Below are 18,641 nucleotides of genomic sequence, written 5' to 3'. Positions count from 1 at the left end.
ATATATAAAAGACAAAATATGAACCCAATTCTTCCAGCAATAACTTAGTAATTATTCTAATGTACTTACTCTTAATTTCCTAAGTAACCTATTCTGCTGACGTTTCCTAATGGACGGGTTGGTCTCAAATGAGTGAGGGCGTTTCCTCTTTTTTGCGGAGACAATTGCGGCTGCGGCGGCTACACCTACTGGACCTATGTTTGTTAACAAATATAACAACGTAAAATAGCAATACAACCGTAAGACACTTCACTGGTAGGAAATATATGTACTGCAGACTGCTCAATGTTCATACAGCACATGATAATACAACAGACCTCAATAAAGTATGGATCATGATCTTCTGTACAGTGACAATGTGTAGACTTGTAGATGGTTACCAGTGTTTCAGAGGAACATACCACCTCCATCCTTGGGCCACCCATACAGAAGACAACAACCCACTGCCATGAAAACCTGAAATCGCGTACTGAATGAAGTATTCTGCCTAGGGAGAGAGTCACCTCATATTACACGTACAGCGCATCACCCATCAACAATTAACTGAACCATCACAGAAGACAAGACCACTACTACACAGTTCCAAGTTTTACCAGTTAAAGGACAACAAAGAAGTGCAGAAAAATGGTGTGAAATGCGCATATTAGCTTATTTGTGTAGCCTACACAGCTTTCCTTTCCATTTCAAAATATAGCATACTGTATACAGAAATTCTAAATGTAAAAAACAAATATGGAAACAAATGTACGTGTAATCCAAATATATATTATTTGATTGTACGAGGTGCGTCCTCAAAGTAAGTTTCCCTGGGGCCGTTTACAGAAACAAAACATAATTTCATGGAAATATTTATTGCAACAGATACAGCAAGTGTCCAGCTATTTTTCAACATATTCGCCACCGGAATTGAGACATTGGTCATACCGTGGGACCAACTTTTGAATACCTGTGTCGTAGAAGTCTGCCGCCTGGGATTGGAACCACTGTGTGACAACCATCTCCGCCTCTCTGTCATTCTCAAAACGCTGACGCTGACCAGACAGGAATTTCTTGAGGTGTAGGAAAAGATGGAAATCACTGGGAGCGAGGTCCGGGCTGTAGGGTGAATGATTAAACACCTCCCAGCTGAACTCCTGCAGGAGACTTGCTGTCCGTCGAGCCGTGTGCGGCCTAGCGTTATCACTGACCGCACTTCACAGTCGGCGGGAGCTGGAATAAGAACCTCCATCTTCAACAGCTGCAACGATGCTACTGTGAGAACGCGGGAAGTACCGTTAGTGCATGCGCCATGCTACGTCATTGCTCTATCACGTACGCACAGTCGCTTCGCGCAATATAAGGTTTTCTAGCTGTGGGAAACTTACTTTTGGGACGCGCCTCGTATTTTAAAAACATGGTCTTTCATTGACATCAAAATAGGTAATGTCACTGGAATGACAGATGTTCTACTGCTGTCAGTATGTGCCAACAGACAAATGACATGCTGGCATAAGTACTCTTGATTGTGTTACCTTCTGCGCAAACAAGAAAGAAGTTGATGTAACCAACTTTCTCATATCTGAAGCCCATACTCCTGGATTTATTATTATCAAGTAATGTAATAGTAGGCTGCAAATGACTTGGTTGCTAACTGCAAAAGAGTGGAAAAATATGACTAACAATTTTTGGACAAATGGCATAATAACCATATGCCACTTTATTTATGGCTACCAATTAAGAATTTAAAAAAAATATTCACAGTTGAAAATAAATCGACTACAAGTAAATAAAGTGTCTAATTAAACATTTTGTCACAAGAAATACCAACCAATTTATTTGCAAATTAACATTTACAGAACCTTCCACAGAAAAAAAAACTAAGCTTTACACCCATGCAGTCCAACCACAGCGCTATATATGAAAATACAGCATAGACCAGTGAAATCTCAATAAATTCAGTAACACTAAGCAGTTCTGTAGAAAACAAAGAACATCATGAAGCATCGGCCTCAAACTTCACCATTTCCACATCTGATCACCAGGGCTCAACGACTATCCTTAATAAAGCACGATGACGACTAATGAGAGACAGTATTACAAGACATAACTGCACTAAAATCTGTTGACCCCTGTAAATCACAAATTCATGCCATTAGTAGAAAAGCCAAAAAGTTTGTTAGTGCAACACCAAACCACAGAGAGAACAAGAGCTAAACAAAGAACACTTAACAATACAGATATTACGTATTCTTGTCACTCTCTGCCTCTGAACTTAGTGGACAGATACAAATACACACGTTGGTGGCTAGCAAGTCAATATATGGGGAGGGTGGGTAAGCAAGATCACTCCCCCTTGCCCTTTCCATCTTCCCTTCCCCTCAACGACGGAGCTCAAGTTCACAGATATTTTGTGCCTGAACCCCTTCAGCATATTTTTGGTATGGAATGTTCCTCCAAATGTGTTTCACACAATACGCAATGTACAGTCAATTAAGTCAACCTGTTGCCCATTTCAAGTAATACACTAATATGTGGTGCCGTCAGCCCAGTATTAATGGTACAATTCAACTTACATAAGATTTTATTAAGTTTTACTATGTTACAAGGGCAGGGTCTTTCAATGTTACTACCTTAAGAGGAGCAAAGGATTGAATTTATGTAACCTGTCACCAGATTCAGGTTTGCAGAACACACTATAATTTAAGTGCAGTATAAGAATATATCCAAATAACAGGATAAAAATATTTGTATTAATTTTACTAGCAGAACTACTGACATCTAAAGTATTGGGTAAACAGAAAGAGAATAAGTAACTGGTTACAATACTGTAAATTTTTGTCTCCCAACCCAATCAAAAAGAAACAAATAAGTGATGGCAGAACTGCCTATTACAAATTTTCCCATACAAAAGAACTACAGAAAATTAAAACTATGAAGTCATGCTCCCCCATCATGGCCAAAACTTCACTTCAAGTTTACAGTGTCACCATTCGGTACTTAATATCACTTAAGAATATTTCACAGCAAAATTTTGGACACGCTGCTGACGGCCAAAATTTTGGACAAATTGCTGACCTCATACAACAAATTTCACATAAAAGGGAGATCAGTTACCATCACAAAATCAAATAATAACAGCATGACTGCCACATCAGACCCTAATTTAGATTAAAAATAACCTCAACAAAAGATGCATATTATTAAGAATTCTAGCATCACTCTCATTTCAGAATAACTGATACCATGTCAAAACACTGCAGAGCCGTAATGTTGGAAAAGCTTAAGGCTGAGGGTCTATATTTTCACCCCTTTTACTTCTGAGATGTAATAATTCCTTCTAATAATATGCTTTTGTTGGGACTTATAAAAAAACCCATCACAATCCAACACATTTTATTACAATAGATATTAAAACAGCAACTCAGAATGATAATACGGTACAAATTTGATTTTTTTAACTGCACACATGCATCTAAAGTTTTATTAGCAACTATTGAATTATGAACAAAAAAAATCTGCACAACAAAGCAATTAAAAATGATAACATAAAACAAATTTTAAGAAACAAAGCAATTAAGTGAAATGAGAAGAGCAAAATTAACTTCAACTGCAAAACATGGAACCAAGGAAAAACTCTGGAGTCATGTATAAATATTGGTCAAGCTTCAGTAAAGCAAACACGTTAACCCTTTGATAAATACGAACTTAGATTTTTGTTTACAAGAAAGTGGTACTCGGCTTGGGGAATGTTATCATCCTGACTGGAGTTACTTGTGGCTTTCCTCAGTCCTTCCAGGCAAATACCAGAAAAGTACCTTAAATCAGTCCATGACCACTTCCATCTACATTCTTTCCAATTCATTAATCACTATCACACACTCTTTTGACACTGTATAGTCTGCGGTACTGAAAAGGCATCGTTAAATAAATTATAAATAAATATGAAAGTGGGCTGAATATGTGCACACTCTGAATTTGCTTCAAGCTGTGTCATACGTGCAACTGCTTGTCACTGTTGTTCTTTTTGGTGGTGGCGCCATGTGCGCTCACAGATACCAGAATTTCAGAGAAACATACCGTCTCCATCTTCAGAGCTGAAGGTAATGAAAATGAAATATAAGAATGTCAGTACTAGGAAAGTGGCAAAATGCATACCAACTCTGATGAAGGTAACAACTCTCATTAATAACAATAATGAGTTGTTAACTGTATTTGATATTATGTTTACAGTTACTGTACAGTAAAATGTGTCTGTGTGAACAAGAGGGGGTGGGGGTCCCTTGCTGTAGTCTTAAATATGCCAAAGAATCAAAGGGTTAACCTTAAAAGCCATAATGGATTTTAATCAAACATATTCATTCACTCAAGGTTCAGTTTATCAAAGCTTAACTCGTATCACATTTCTCGGACATACCAACCCTGTTTCACCTTCACTAAATCTTTCACATTGCATCACTAATTTAACCTCAGACCCTGGTATACTTTTAACACCCCAAATATCCATGATCCATTTTAATATCATCATGTTCACTTCAGGCCATAAAAAATCTTCGTTGGTGTATAAAGGCTAAAGATGGCTGTCTTCTGGGATGATGTACCGTGTAGTCCGGTACAAGAGCACTGATGTTTCAGAGGTCCTTGCAGCCTCCATCATTAGGCAATGGTTCATGACTCTTATGACAATGGAGGCTGAAAGCACCTCTGAAATGTTGGTAAACTTCTACCAGACTATGTGGCGCTATATCCCAAAAGACAACCATCTTTGTACTCATTGCCATGAGAACCTAATATCCCATTAAAGACATGGCTGTTTCACTAGTCTCATATCATACATTCTTTGCAAATATTCCAACCAACAGGCTCCACATTCTTATTCTTACATTCTATATATATCCAATTCTATCCAATCTTGTCCATCCCTTGATCGATCCACCTTGATCATATGTTATATTGCAGTCCGAATAGTTAAAATGTTTATTCTGATTTAAGAGTAATCATCAATTATTATTTTAGTTCCTTTAAATTACATTATCTTCATCTTCTGTGAGGGTATGTTTGAACTGCATGATTTAAATAAACATTTTATTTCTATTTTAACATAAAACTATCTATGGTTCATCATCCAGGCTGTTTGTTCCTTTGAAGTTTCCCCTAGTAAATTTTGTGGGCATCTTGTAATTTTAACCAAATGTGTAAAAATTCTGCCCACCTCATTTGTCTTCATGTAATCACCATAATAATAATAGGTAAACAGCACAATCTGTAACCTCACAAACTTCCCCATTCTTCTAAATCTTCATCCATCTTAGGTTCAAACATTGAACTTAGCTCTTTCTCAGATCTCAAACTCTGTTATTCCATCAGGGAGTCACTTCTTTTCAAACTTTTAATGAAATAAACTATACAAAGGTAAAACAGGGCTAGTATTAAAACCTTAAAATAGTGATAAATAAATACACTAACCCCCATAAAATAAAGCAAAAACAAAGCAAAGTGAAATCACCATGTTCTTTTTGCCAACCTGCAGCAGCGAGTTGGGCAGTCACTTCATCGCCCATTGCCGCCGCCATAAGGTCTCCTCCGTCATCAAATTGGGCTGATCCTGGCGATGAGGGGCACCCATCGTCATCGTCCGACACCATGTGATTCATTGATGTGCTACTTGTGCCAACTGCAATTGCTAGTGCTTCACCACTAGACGTATTCATTATGGTAACCATTAGTGCCTACGGGAGATGTATGAAACGATATAAACATGATGTGCTCTATTTCAAAACTGGTGATAAATATAATGAAATAAATACTGACAGATTGAGCAAATGCAATATTATACGAGTTTCTAGCAAGTAAAATAACTGTAAACTGTCAGATAATGCTGTAACTAGTTGAAAGCAGAAGTCCCTTATATGTGCAAATTATTTCACCCAGATACACTATGTGTACAAACATGCACTACAATAGTATACAGCATTCTATATACTTTCAGCAGTGACTATAAGAAAACTGTACAAAATCAATTAATCATAATAAACCCTAGAAACAATCTTTATACCTTGAATTAATCTGGCTTCAGTACTCTAAATATCCATTTCAGTGATTCTGTCTAAGTCTTGGGTCTATGAATTTTAATAATAAACTCTTGCTGGAGAACTCTAGCCGACATGTGTACCTGAAACAGTGAGAGTAAATTCTTAACTTCATACTGGTGCTTTTAGCAATATTAATATTAAATTTATGTTAAAATTCAATTCATACTTTTGAGGCAAATGAAGATAGTACACAGTTAAATTTACACATTAAGAATTATCATGATTCAAATATGGATGTCCCAGGGCTTCAATAAAACCCTAGATCATTTCAATAGTGTATTTTTTATTAATTTTAATGCAGCTAGTTTAAAAAGTTAATTATCATCAGTAAAAATAAATTCAGGATCTTTTGCATATACAGAGCCAAAGTGGGCATCTTAATAATTTATGGTGGAATATTATCTTAGGATCTTTAAAATAGAAACTGATGAGAGTAAAGTTCTTCCCTTATGTTTGAAAATTTCACTCTCTATCTTCATGCAACCAAAAATCAACAGACTCAAATACAGCATGTGCAATAATTAAAAAAATGTGTTGGTATTGCTGTAACTGAAATGTTTCATGCACATGGCATTATTTTACAAGGGGTCTACCACTTTCCAACCAATTCGATAAAAATTAAAATTAAATACTGAACTATGGAAGAGACATTGGAGCTGTTGTACAGCTGGTTTAAGAATGAAGAGAGCTGCTTTTTATATTGCTTCATCATCCACCTGATATAAGGCGTTTTACTTCAACTAACTGGTATCTCTTCAAACGATGTCATTCAGAAAATCAATAATTTGGAAACCACCCACTAGCAAGGAACTATGGGATCAGTGCAGTCTGTATATCTCAATAAATGCACTTACGCGGTTGTTAGTACTAGGTTAATATCAGACATTATACTTAATTCAAATCACATAAATTACTTCAATTTTGTGGACTGTAAAACAGCATCACCGTAAATTTTATTAGGGAGAGGGGTGATTTGGTCTACATTAGAGGGTGCTAAGCCGAAGAACTATTGGAATATGGCCACCCTCAATACCATGAACAAATTTAAGCCAATGCCAAATATGACCTAACACTGCACAGGCTTACATGATGGGTACGTGTCGACTGACGCATAAATAACATTGCGGTTTAAGAAAAATACTAAAAGTAATCGACGGCAGCAAGAAAAGCGCGGTACAACACTGAGCAGGCCCAGTTAAAATTCAGAGACTACGGCTGCGTACGCACCTGCGTGAAGGGAGGGCCATTTCAACACGAAAACATGTCTCTGATTGATGTTCCACAAGAATCGTGACCACTGCAGACACTCTGGACATCTATTTCACCTTAGAACTGTTCAACGACAACACCAGGTTAGGAAAACACTTCTAGCTAAAAAATCCTGCGAACATCTATGAATATCGATCGAATCCTTACTTTCCAAGGAAATGCACAACAAAATATTCGCGGTCGCCATTTTGCCCGAGTCTGCGCGGAAGATACTTTAGCAGACGATGCAAATTTGCTATGTATATCGTCTCTTTCAGAAGTATTCGTGTAAGAAAACACATTCTTCAACATAACAGCTAACATAAAACACATACAAGCTAATACGTATGCTTACCTCGATACCACATCAGTGAACATTTACTGACTCATCGATTCATCTCCTTCATGTCTATAAAAAATGTCGCTTCGTGATTGGTGAGAAAATGAGTACTCCTGACATCTAGTTTCAAAATAGGGTACTTTTTCCGATCCGCAACCCCGCCTACAGAAAGGAAATAGGATTCCAACAAAATTTGAATACTGTAGGTGGTAACGGCATTTGTTTCAAATTAAATATTCTTAGAAATAATGGCAAAGATATATTCAGAAAATATTATTTTTATAAACACTGATCCATATGAACTTAAAGCCATATATGTATATTTAATTGCAGTAGCTAATGACATTAAACAAATAATGACTACCAAACAGTATCATCACAACACTGTTCTGCCTGTTGATACAGAGTGGTGCTTTAACCACAAAATACATGGCTACATGCATTTATTTAATGGCTTCTTGTGAAACCTTAGTTTCTTTTTTCCAGTACCAAGCTTATAAAATATAATCTGCCAGCAATATTCTTTAGCACCAGAATCTTCTATTAGCAAGTTTGGTAATAAACACTGTGGAAGACAACAAAAAATTTAAAACAGATCTGTTCATTCTGCCAATTTTTCTCTCATGTGTACAACAGATCTTGTTCAGTTCTTTACAAAAACATGTACAAAGTCTAGTTAAAAGATTTTTAAGGCAGCACATAATACTACATATTACCAATGGGCATCCCTGCTTATTTCATCCCTGTGTTTGAAAGTGTTTTATGTGGAATTACCAAGTTTATTAAATTTATTAAAGATCCTGATGGATGTATTCACCCTTCAACACATCACAGAATGATCATTCCAACTTGCTCATTTTGTGACAGATGTGAACAATTTCAAACATATGAACAATATAAAAAAAAAGTTTCTATGGGTACTGGGGATGAATACAAATACTTACCCCAAGATTAAGGATGTGTACCTTTACCTCCACACCCCTATATGTTTTCATGTCATTGTATACTATGATATACATATATGGTCAACTTAATAAAGATGGAATGGTGATGAAAAAATGCAATAAAAATATCATCACACATAAACATGTGGTCATCACTCACACGTCTGTGTGCTGGATGGAAATTTCACTTAAAACCTCAGGAATCTAGATTACTGGCACCATGATCCTACGACCCATGATTCATTCCTTGACATAGCATTAGAATTATTTTATAAAGAGACAAATTGGTCTTCGTAAGTGCTTAAATTTGGAGAGTCTAAAATACCATCTAACAGAAAACTTTGCATTTTATAATTTGAGATACATAATTATAATTATGAAGCCTTGAATACTAACACAATGGTACTATTAAACTGTACAAAATATATGTCTGACATATGGTAAAACTTGGTCATAAATAACAATAATATGTTGATTTCATGAAAATGTCACATATCACAATTATAAATATGTCCCTGTTGTTATATTATTCCCTGATTTTCAGTAAATGTATTGAATAGCATTCGATGTAAAAATACATCCCCTCCTGTCTGTAATATTAGAAACTCAAAGATAGATTGTGATAAGGACTTTACTTTTGGTTATTACACCGATATAAAAAAATTATTGGCAATTGTTTAATGATTCTGGTACGTGATAGGGGAAGGAGAATGATATGGAAAGGAAATAACTTCAACAGATATTCATCTAGAATTTGAGGATCCATTAGAGAGCCGGCTCCTAATTTTTACAATCAAAGTCATAAGTGCACAGTATAAGCACTGATCAACCAGACTAGTACTGATATGGTAACAAATCTAGTGGCCATGACATAATATAATGCACTGATCGTCTAGAGCATGAATTCTAAACCTGCAGCCTGTGTATACTTATGTACTACTGTATCATTCTGTATGATGAAAAAATTATTATTGCCTAACTCAAATATTTAATTTTTAGTTACTACAAAGTTTAATGAACAAATTTGTCAAAAAGTGCATTAAAATGTTAACATATTTGTGATTATAAATTGGTAAATTTTTTTAGAAGTTGTAATGAAATATTAATAAATTGTCCTTGTTTATAACCTGGGGGTCCACAAGTTGATAAGAAAGGAATGTGGCCCCCAGCATGACAAGGTTGCATTTATTGATACACAAATCACTTCAACCTATAGTTCTAATCCCAGTGTAAGTGACTGGCTGTTATTTTAGAGGTTAGTGGCACTATGTATTCACTTATACTATAAAAAGCATCCATGTATCCACTGTCTTCCTTTGTGGTAAGGCACAACATTTAAAACAAGTAAACTCGTTTTAATATGGTCCTTTATATTCAGTTAGGCATCAGTTTAACTGAATTTAGTAGCACAATGATAAAAAAAAAATTACGGTGTCTATTTTACTGAAAATAATCATGAAAGAAATTGACAACAGCTTTGTGAGAAATGCCTATTTCACTATGATAATTCACATGCATTTTCATTATGATGTGAAATAAGATTAATATTGTCAAAATTCTGTCATTCTGAGTTGTAAAGAAATGGCATTTTTTCATTTACATTTTGTCAAGGAATTGTTTATATTTGATCAGTGATGCCAACATAAAACAGACTGAATCGAACACACTGTGTGAACTTTCCTGTTTGGACAACCTATTTCATTGGATCTGTCACACACATGCATTGGTACACTGGTAAAATGTCAGGTACCTGTATTCTCCTGTTAAGTAAATAGTTTGAAGTGCATCTTTCTCAAATGGAAGTACTAGGATTAGATGGATTTTCCTTTTAAATGCACAATGAAGTGTGACTATAGACCTTCATCAATTCTGCACATAATGCACATTGTACTACTTCATGGATGTTAACTTCAGAATATGACCATGTTAACGTCGAACTCTGCTTCTATTGCGAATTTGTGGGACTTCTGAAAACAAATAAATTACAATAAATCAACCATTCTTATATTTTACAAAAGTAAAGCTACATGAAAACATGACAGTAAATTACAAATGGCTCTAAATAAAGACAATATATGTCTATGTCTACTTCCTACAAATTATGGGCCATGTCCTCATGTCTTTGATTTAGGTATGAACCTGTTCAGTAACAAGATAAATTCTGAGTGGAGTCACCTAAGAGGCACACTCTGTTATGCCTCCTCCCCAAATTAATCTTGCTTCATGGCACAAAATGTTCAAGCCTTCAAAGAAGTATGCTGCAACAATTAATTATTTGGGTCATGACGCCATGATGAAGCACACATTTTTACTGAAATTTTGGAGGCATTTTTAAATCCTCATTCTGAGGGACTTCTGGTGCATGATGATCAAAACAAAATGATTTCATGTGTCAAGAAGTATAAACCTGAGAAAATTACCTCACAATGTTGTGAATAAATTGAATAAGCAGATAACGACTCACTGTAAATAACCAGCATACTATGAAAAGTTACTGAGGGCCTTCAAATTGATGAGCTTTTATCAACATGGTAACAAACCCTTGAATTAAATACAAGACAGGGAATTTTTTGATTACCTGAGGGACTATCGAGTTGTCAACAATGATTCAGTTCCATGTAGTTAGTGAGCTTGTAGGTTAGGTTTGTGCCAGTACAGGGTACTCATATTCCTGTGATAACTCACCACTGTCCCATGCCAAGGTTACAAATACAGCTTGTAGGTTAGGTTAGTCTGAGAGATAGTTTCACCTTTGACAGCTTGTTTCTAGTCACTTACTTTGATGGCATAACTTCCCATACCATCCTGGATCACAGAGACATGTGTTGTCAGGCCTGCATGTTCCATGTCGGCAGGGTTTTGTGCACAGACTCCTTGCAGGTACACGTCGTCCGATCTCACAGTGATCTCCCTTAAAGCCATTTGGACAACGACACTTATTTACTCCACGGCAGCGTCCACCATTCAGACATGGAATTATACACTTGGCTGTAATATAAACAAAGAGTCTGCTAATATTTTTGACCCCAAGAGGGCCCACTTACCTGAGTAAACACATAAAACCAGCCTGTGAATCAGTGGTCTACCATTAACAAGCGTTCTGTCTGTCTGTAGGTATGATATCTGTAGACAGATTAATGATGATGCAGATAATAAGGTTAATTTTCATGGAATTATCATCATTATTGTTATTACAATATTCACGCTGATGAATGTTCACCAAATATCACAGTTGAGTAATTAAAACTCGTGCTTCATATTCAGTAAGTCCCATTTTGAATCTTGACCTCAATACTGACTATCCTGACTGAAGTATGTCATTGTTTTAATAAACCCAGGAACAAGTATATATCAACTGTTAGATTACTGAATGATGTTTCAACTGCAGCAGTTATTGAGTCATGTGAGATGGATGGACATGATCATTACACATAAAAACACTTACAGAATTCACAGCGTAGTCCATAATAGCCCTTTGAGCATTCACAGGTGTCCTTTTGTATGCATTTACCTCCATTCAGACATTTTTCAGCACATATTCCTGAAAACAAATATTATTTTCTTTTTAAATTCAACTGTCTTCATTTTTCTCAAAGTATAGCTACTCTGCTTGCAGTATAATGTGGAAGAAACTGTTGAGGTCTTTATTAGCTTCCTTGCAATTCTGATTGGTTACTGACTATGGTGTAAGTCTTATTTTTAGTTTAAATTTGATTTTGTTTCAGTGTTCTTGTTCTTGTTAGCAGGCAATGCATCGAGCAATGCTCATTAAAGCACCTGTAGTGCCTAGTGGAGTGAGGTATGTCAGTAGGAGTTCACGAGAAATAGAAAGCATGATCAGGGTAAACCACGCTGGAGAACTAGGAGCTGACCGTATCTATGCTGGACAAATGGCTGTGCTCGGTATGTGGTTCTGATTATTTTGTGTGTGCGCACTCTGACATGGTTCAAAACGTTAAGTTTTTATTAAATAAATAAACAAAATTTAATTAACAATTTAGGAAATCAGTCTAGTTCTTTTCATTGCATGATATCTGTTGGTTAGTTCTATATGGGCTCAATAAATGCCAGTTTCCTAAAAAATCAGAAAGGCAAAGCAGAAGGAATGATGTCTGAATGCGAGACATAATTTCAGCAAATCAGATCTGATAATTAATTTAGTTCATGTCTTCAGCAAAAACCGCCATCACACAGAATATAGCCTTAAGTCATAAATACAGTACAGCCAAGGATGGCTCCACCCTCAGTGGATCTTGTGAATGCTACTTGCAGGTCGAACGAGTGTGGGTCCCCTCATCCAGCACATGTGGGAGCAGGAGAAAGAACACAAAGCGAAGTTCGAAGACTTGATTAACAACTACCGGGTCCGACCTACTGCCCTGGTTCCAATCTGGAACGTTGCTGGCTTTGTCCTTGGTGCAGGTCTGTTAACTAAGCCATCACTTCCACCAAATAAAATAAAATAAAATATTCTTGCTAGTAAATATCCATAAAGAAACGAACATGGGTGAGCAAATTATCAGTCTTCTGGATCATGATCTTCTTAGATGTTACAATATACGGTTACCACCTACATGACCACATGACATAACAACCCAGAAGACCGTTATTGAGAACCTCACTGCCATCAGAATGTGAAATCTCAGTCTGTCAGTGCTAGGGAAATATTAGGACTTCCAAACTTCTGTGTCCCAAAACAGGATACATGGTAAATCCTATAATTATAATTACAATAAAATCTTTATAATGACATATATTTAGCGGCTCAAAACAGTAACTTAAATTACTTAAATAAAAAAAATTATGATTCAGTTACAAACCATGTCAAACCACAGCCAGGAACCTGAGATTCCAATCAGAGACCTTCTGAATAAAAGTCCAGATAATTACTGCACCACCAACTTATTTTCAGAGATAACACAGTGATCAAACTACTTTATTCTCAATTCACTTTTCTCAGAAATCTCTTTTGTAATGTTTATGAACTCTACTTGTAGTTCTTAGACAACCTGTAATTGTAGCAAAACAGACTTGGCAGCGAGAGTATTAAAATTAGATTCATTAGATTACTTTTACTGTACTTCATCTTTCCTGAGCTGGTGTTTCAATCCTTGCAGGATCTGCCCTACTTGGCCCAAAGGCTGCCATGTCTTGTACTGTGGCAGTAGAATCGGTCATCGTAGATCACTATAATGACCAGATTCGAACTTTAATGTCTGACCAAGAGGCTAATAAGGAGCTGCTGCAAGTCATCCAGAAGTTCCGTGACGACGAGCAAGAACATCATGACGCGGGACTCGGACACGGTGCAGAACAAACGCCTTTTTACAAAATTTTCACTGAAGGCATAAAACTTGGCTGTAAAGCAGCCATTGCTATATCAAAAGTTGTATGAACAAATAATTCTTAAAGCAACGATCTTCCAAACGTGTAGAATTCTTATAGTTTATGGTCAAAACAGCACTGTTACTGAATGTTAAACTTAACATGTTATAATATAAGTGTCTCTTTTGCAAATCATATCACCGTAACTTGTCATTTGTAAAGATGTGATAAAGTTGACCCTGGTGCTTATGCATCACTCCATGACAGCATATGGGAAGTGGATGTATGGCTCCAAACATTCTTAAGATTTTTACTGGATGGAGTGAGTGGTTAGCTTCATGCTGTGGCTGCTTTGTCCATGAGAGAAGAACCTCAGTACCCACTGGATGGGCTTGGTAGACCCCAGAGCCAGTCAGAATGCAGAGGCCCAAAGAAAAATCCCTTGCCCCTGTCAGGGATCAAACCCTGAATACCCAGTCCATAGTGAGACACTATGCTGACTGAGTTACACTTATATGCATTCTTAATCTAAAAGCAGCAGTTTTCCACCGTCGTTTACCTCCCTCACAGTGCCTTCCTTGAAAGCCGATCACGCAACTGCACACCCCAGGAGCAGTACAGCTGCCCCCATTCATGCACTGTGGATAACACAAAGCAGTCTTGCAGTACTGTCCCATGTAGCCCTCAGGACACTGGCAGATCTTCTCATAGTTACACCAGCCGCCATTGGCACATTTCTTATCACACTCTGGATCTGGGCCTTTGAAAGAGTACACACAATATACTTTCTGAAAATGAACAATGGTTACTAAATCTGTACTGATTCAGTTTTTTTTTCTTTTGTAATGAAGTCATTTCAACTATTGGTGAATATTTCTAATCACGTGTATGTTACTCCATATGTTTAATTTTCAAAATTAATTTCAAATTAATTTTCCTTCTGCATTCTTTTATATTTCTTAAGTAGTTAATCATAGAATAAAAAAGAAAAATAGCCAAGACAAATTGCTAATGCTACATTTTGAACCTTTTGCACGCAGAAGCAAAGAAAGGTAAACTTTTACCTTTCAATTGTGAGTATATATGGATCTAAGAACCAAACAACACATGTTGTGATCAATTTAAATACCAAAAGAGAGAAAAATTAACACTTGAAAAGAAAGATACTTCTAATTAAATTTAAAAAATCACGATATGGAGAACATGAATGTTTGTTTTTGCATATCCATATTTAAAAAAGATGTTACATATGACATATCATCCTCTCACCCCTCTGTGCACATTCCTTCCTCAGTCGTAGTCTTAATGGTGTGCCTGGTAATGGCTTTCCTTTCTTGCTTTCAATAAGAAGTCCAATGCCAAATGCAGCAATGCCAGAGTTGTTCCCAGAGCACGGGAGGAACACGCTAAACACTGCACATAAACAGAAGACAATACATCTAACTAACTACCTCCATGGAGCAGAGCCCTTCTTGAGAAGCTGATCAAGAAATTCCCTTTTACGGAACCCCAAGGTTTAATATTGTGTTCACAACAGCCCACTACTGGTCCCTATCCTGAGCCAGATCAATCCAACCCATACCCTCCAAACCTATTTCCCTAACATCCTAAGATAATATTAACCTCCTATCTACACCTAGGTCTTTTGAGTGGTCTTTTCCATTTAGGCTTTCCAACAAAAATGTTGAATGTATTTCTCATTTCCTCCCCTTAAAATATGCATCACACCCATCAAATCCTCCTTGATTTGATCATCCTAATAATATTAGCTAAAGAGTACAAATTATGGGGTTCCTTGTCATGCAATTTTCTCCAACCTCCTGTTACTTCATCTCCACGAGGCCAATACACACAACCGTGTCAGTACCATTCTGCATATTTAAAAAAACTGACAATAATAAAACCCTACTAAAATTGCTGTCAACAGAAATATCCTGACATTATTTTTTGTCAGACCATAAATCCTTGACATCTGAATCCCACACTGCATGAGTCGCAAATATGTTGGTTTCAGCCACTGTTGTCAAATGTATTAAAATTAATATCTGCTATAAAAATTAATCACACATTAGAGAAGTACAGATGAAGCACCTTTAGGTTTGCGTGGCACACGACCTCTGGTCTTGATAGAAATTACAGGTGGCTCCAAAATTGCTTCATCAAAAGACTGAAGCTTATCAAAATGATAGGTGTACTTTTTAACTCCTGACTTCCATGTAAAGTTGACACAGCCCACCTAAAACAGATGTGAATCATACATTCATAAGCATATAAACTTCATGTCACAAAGTGCTAAAAGAAACATAAATCTGAGGAAGAAGTAGATTATTAATTACAAAATAATTATTTTACCAGAACATTTTAATTGAAGTCGGTATCTCTTTCTTAAGACCTACCTTTCTTAAAAATTTACAAAGTTTTCATTTAGCAATCCTAAACAGCAATTGTGTACAAATTAACCCAGACTGGAAGTAGGATGGAAGGATGTCACATCATACATACATCTTTATTACATTCCATGGATCCATAAGATAGTCAGATGAAAATAGGATGTGGAAAAAGTCATAATAATAATACAATACATATTATAAAGTACAATTCATAATATTATATTAATTTCACATAATACAAACAAAGGGTTCACCTAAATAAATGATAAGTTATAAATAAATCTACCCATTACATACATAAGATAAATTATCACTTATTTGTATACAATAGATTTTCATCAACATAGTAAAAGGAGTGTGTAATTAAGTATCTTTTTAATGCTACATTAAATTGCTCCTTTTTATTCACAAGACTTGTGAGATTTGATGGTAGACTGTTGAAAATTTTGATCCCTGCATAATATGCACTCTTCTGAAAGAACGAGAGGTTGGCAACTGGTCTATGAGGCTGATTTTTATTCCTTGTGTTGACAGTGTGTACAGCAGAATTAGTTTGAAAAAGTTCTTGGTTATTTACAATAAAGTTCATTAATGAGAATATGTATTCACAAGGAAGAGCTAAGATCTCTAATCTCTTAAATAGACTACTACATGAAGTTTTAAGTTTGACACCAGCCATTAATCTAACAATTTTCTTTATGTAATTTATCCAACAAAATTTCATGATTTACCTATCAAAACCTTTTGTTAAATCACAGAAAATTCCTCCAACATGCGTTTTTTGGTTAACAGATTGTAGCACATTGTCTGTTAGGTTGAATTCTGCATCTTCCTGAAGTCAAATTCTTCTGGGACCAAAATGTTGTTAGTATGCATATGACTTAATCTATTGTACATAATCTTCTTAAGTACTTTAGAAAAAGTAGTTAACAGTAAAATTGGTATGTAATTTGTCATACTAGTTTTGCCACGTTTCTTGTACAGCAGTATTACTACTGATATTTTAAGGCAGTCCAGGAAAATGCCTATGTAATCAGTTAGAAATCATGTGACTTGTCACCTTTGTAGGCAAATATGGAATACTTCAATATTTTTCTACTGTGTAGAACTGAATTGTAAATTACTTACCTCTGAAGGAATGATTGGAAGATATTTTTCAAAGTTAGGATCTAATATGTATGGTAAAACATGTCCATCCACAATGGCTTGAATTTCCATGGAGATGCCTGAAAAGGGATACCACTTGTAACAACTTACACTGAGAATAACAATAGTTCGTACATTGCGCCATATTGTGGTTGTTAATTCATCCGCTGTTATTGGTTTACGTGATCTGAATATTAATACGATTGGTTGTTTCAGGAATAACATGGAAGTCTACTCACCACTGAACATTTTCACTTGTTGTTCGTCAATCCACAAGTACATATCTCCATTTTTTGGAGCACTTCTTACAAAAACTGTTACTAGCATCAACAGTATTACTTTCTGCATATCGATCCGTCTAGGTATGTAAACCATAAACATTCTGAAACAAAACAAACTAAGCGCTAAAATGCTACTTTGTGCGCATACTCGCCATGATTTTCCTCCACCTATGCAGAAGTTTTAAATCTGATACCACGGCAATAGTGGATGCCGAAGAAGGTATATCACTGAATTTTGCACCCTAATGGTTTCTTTCTCATTTAATTTATTCACTTAATGAAAGTTAAATTGTAACTGCAATGCACAATATACTGTCAGTAATGAAGCACAAAGAAAAACTTCTCAATGTTAATGCACCTCCTTGAAGTCAAATTAAATTCCGCATAGGTAATTGGAATGTAATGACCTCGAGTCATAGACCAAATATTGTTAAAACCTGTATAAGGGAGAAAATGCCCTGTTAGTTCATCTGTGGTTATTACTTACTGCATTACCTTAAACGATTTTACTCGTGAAACTTGGTAATGGCACTTGTTTGCAACACAGTCATATCAGTGCCACAAACTTATTTTTAAATTTTAAACAAACGTCACAAAAATAAAAATCTTTAATGTCGTACTAGTCATATTGTGGTCTCTAAGGTTGCCATGGGCAACCACCGAACATTCCCACAGATGACTATGCTATACACAGCAGCTAATGCTACTGAACAACGCAGCGTCATATATATTAGGTTCAGAAGTAAACACAACGACGATTTATGTGGGTTATCAGTAGCCCAGTCGGTAAAAAGGTTAACTACTCTTCACCATTCAAAATTTCTCCTCCCACTGAAACCACTAACCACAAAGACTTACCATAAATCATTTTGAAGAGAAACTCCATCTTCAGGATAAAA

At 36.0% G+C, this 18,641-nt stretch overlaps 3 protein-coding genes across 14 annotated transcripts in view; 1 reads left to right on the top strand and 2 right to left on the bottom strand.

The window, feature by feature from the left end:
• The window catches only part of ewg (DNA-binding protein Ewg), a 23,424-nt gene extending 15,647 nt beyond the window's left edge, over positions 1 to 7,777 (bottom strand). For 3 of the 8 annotated variants that reach the window (XM_087343054.1, XM_022057153.2, XM_022057157.2), the window contains exons 1-4: positions 7,296 to 7,435; positions 6,032 to 6,148; positions 5,483 to 5,705; positions 70 to 194 (exon numbers count right to left, since the gene is read on the bottom strand). In XM_087343054.1, coding sequence (XP_087199180.1) covers positions 70 to 194; positions 5,483 to 5,699 — 342 coding nt within the window. In that variant the 5' untranslated portion in view covers positions 5,700 to 5,705; positions 6,032 to 6,148; positions 7,296 to 7,435. The other 5 variants (XM_022057158.2, XM_022057160.2, XM_087343055.1 and 2 more) reach the window with 4 other exon arrangements.
• Coq7 (ubiquinone biosynthesis protein COQ7, mitochondrial) lies at positions 7,281 to 14,122 on the top strand. 3 transcript variants are annotated; one of them, XM_022057168.2, is made up of 4 exons: positions 7,281 to 7,420; positions 12,347 to 12,503; positions 12,873 to 13,022; positions 13,718 to 14,122. In XM_022057168.2, exons 1-4 carry the CDS (start codon positions 7,343 to 7,345, stop codon positions 13,993 to 13,995), a joined length of 663 nt encoding a protein of 220 aa, XP_021912860.2. In that variant the 5' UTR covers positions 7,281 to 7,342; the 3' UTR covers positions 13,996 to 14,122. The 3 variants fall into 3 exon arrangements, with proteins under 3 accessions (XP_021912860.2, XP_021912859.2, XP_021912861.2); XM_022057167.2 differs by having other exon boundaries at positions 7,303 to 7,420; positions 12,344 to 12,503; XM_022057169.2 differs by lacking the exon at positions 7,281 to 7,420 and adding an exon at positions 7,722 to 7,858.
• On the bottom strand, positions 7,903 to 18,641 carry LOC110826479 (WNT inhibitory factor 1). Of its 3 annotated transcripts, none has more exons than XM_022057163.2 (9): positions 18,230 to 18,641; positions 17,701 to 17,843; positions 17,444 to 17,541; positions 16,017 to 16,161; positions 15,195 to 15,338; positions 14,485 to 14,685; positions 12,046 to 12,141; positions 11,379 to 11,588; positions 7,903 to 10,567 (listed from the first exon to the last, which is right to left on the bottom strand). In XM_022057163.2, the coding sequence occupies exons 1-9, from the start codon at positions 18,232 to 18,234 to the stop codon at positions 10,527 to 10,529; spliced, it is 1,083 nt and encodes a 360-aa protein (XP_021912855.1). In that variant the 5' UTR covers positions 18,235 to 18,641; the 3' UTR covers positions 7,903 to 10,526. The 3 variants fall into 3 exon arrangements, with proteins under 3 accessions (XP_021912855.1, XP_021912858.1, XP_021912857.1); XM_022057166.2 differs by having other exon boundaries at positions 17,701 to 17,858; positions 18,238 to 18,641; XM_022057165.2 differs by having other exon boundaries at positions 18,238 to 18,637.

This window comes from Zootermopsis nevadensis, unplaced genomic scaffold, assembly GCF_977971745.1.
Source record: "Zootermopsis nevadensis isolate Lab colony 2312 unplaced genomic scaffold, Znev_1.0 Znev_ptg000004l, whole genome shotgun sequence".
NCBI lineage: Eukaryota > Metazoa > Arthropoda > Insecta > Blattodea > Termopsidae > Zootermopsis > Zootermopsis nevadensis.
The sequence above is the reverse complement of the archived record's forward strand: the minus strand, read 5'-3'. Positions and strand labels throughout refer to the sequence as shown.

Coding starts and splice junctions, on each gene's coding strand:
- Coq7 (XM_022057167.2), top strand. CDS start 7,343: ATGTTCCACAAGAATCGTGACCACTGCAGACACTCTGGACATCTATTT. Junction 7,421..12,343: donor CTGTTCAACGACAACACCAG/GTTAGGAAAACA, acceptor TGTTCTTGTTAG/CAGGCAATGCATCGAGCAAT. Junction 12,504..12,872: donor TGGACAAATGGCTGTGCTCG/GTATGTGGTTCT, acceptor TGCTACTTGCAG/GTCGAACGAGTGTGGGTCCC.
- LOC110826479 (XM_022057163.2), bottom strand. Junction 17,542..17,700: donor ACAAGTGAAAATGTTCAGTG/GTGAGTAGACTT, acceptor ATCCCTTTTCAG/GCATCTCCATGGAAATTCAA. Junction 14,686..15,194: donor GAAGGAATGTGCACAGAGGG/GTGAGAGGATGA, acceptor ACTCTTTCAAAG/GCCCAGATCCAGAGTGTGAT.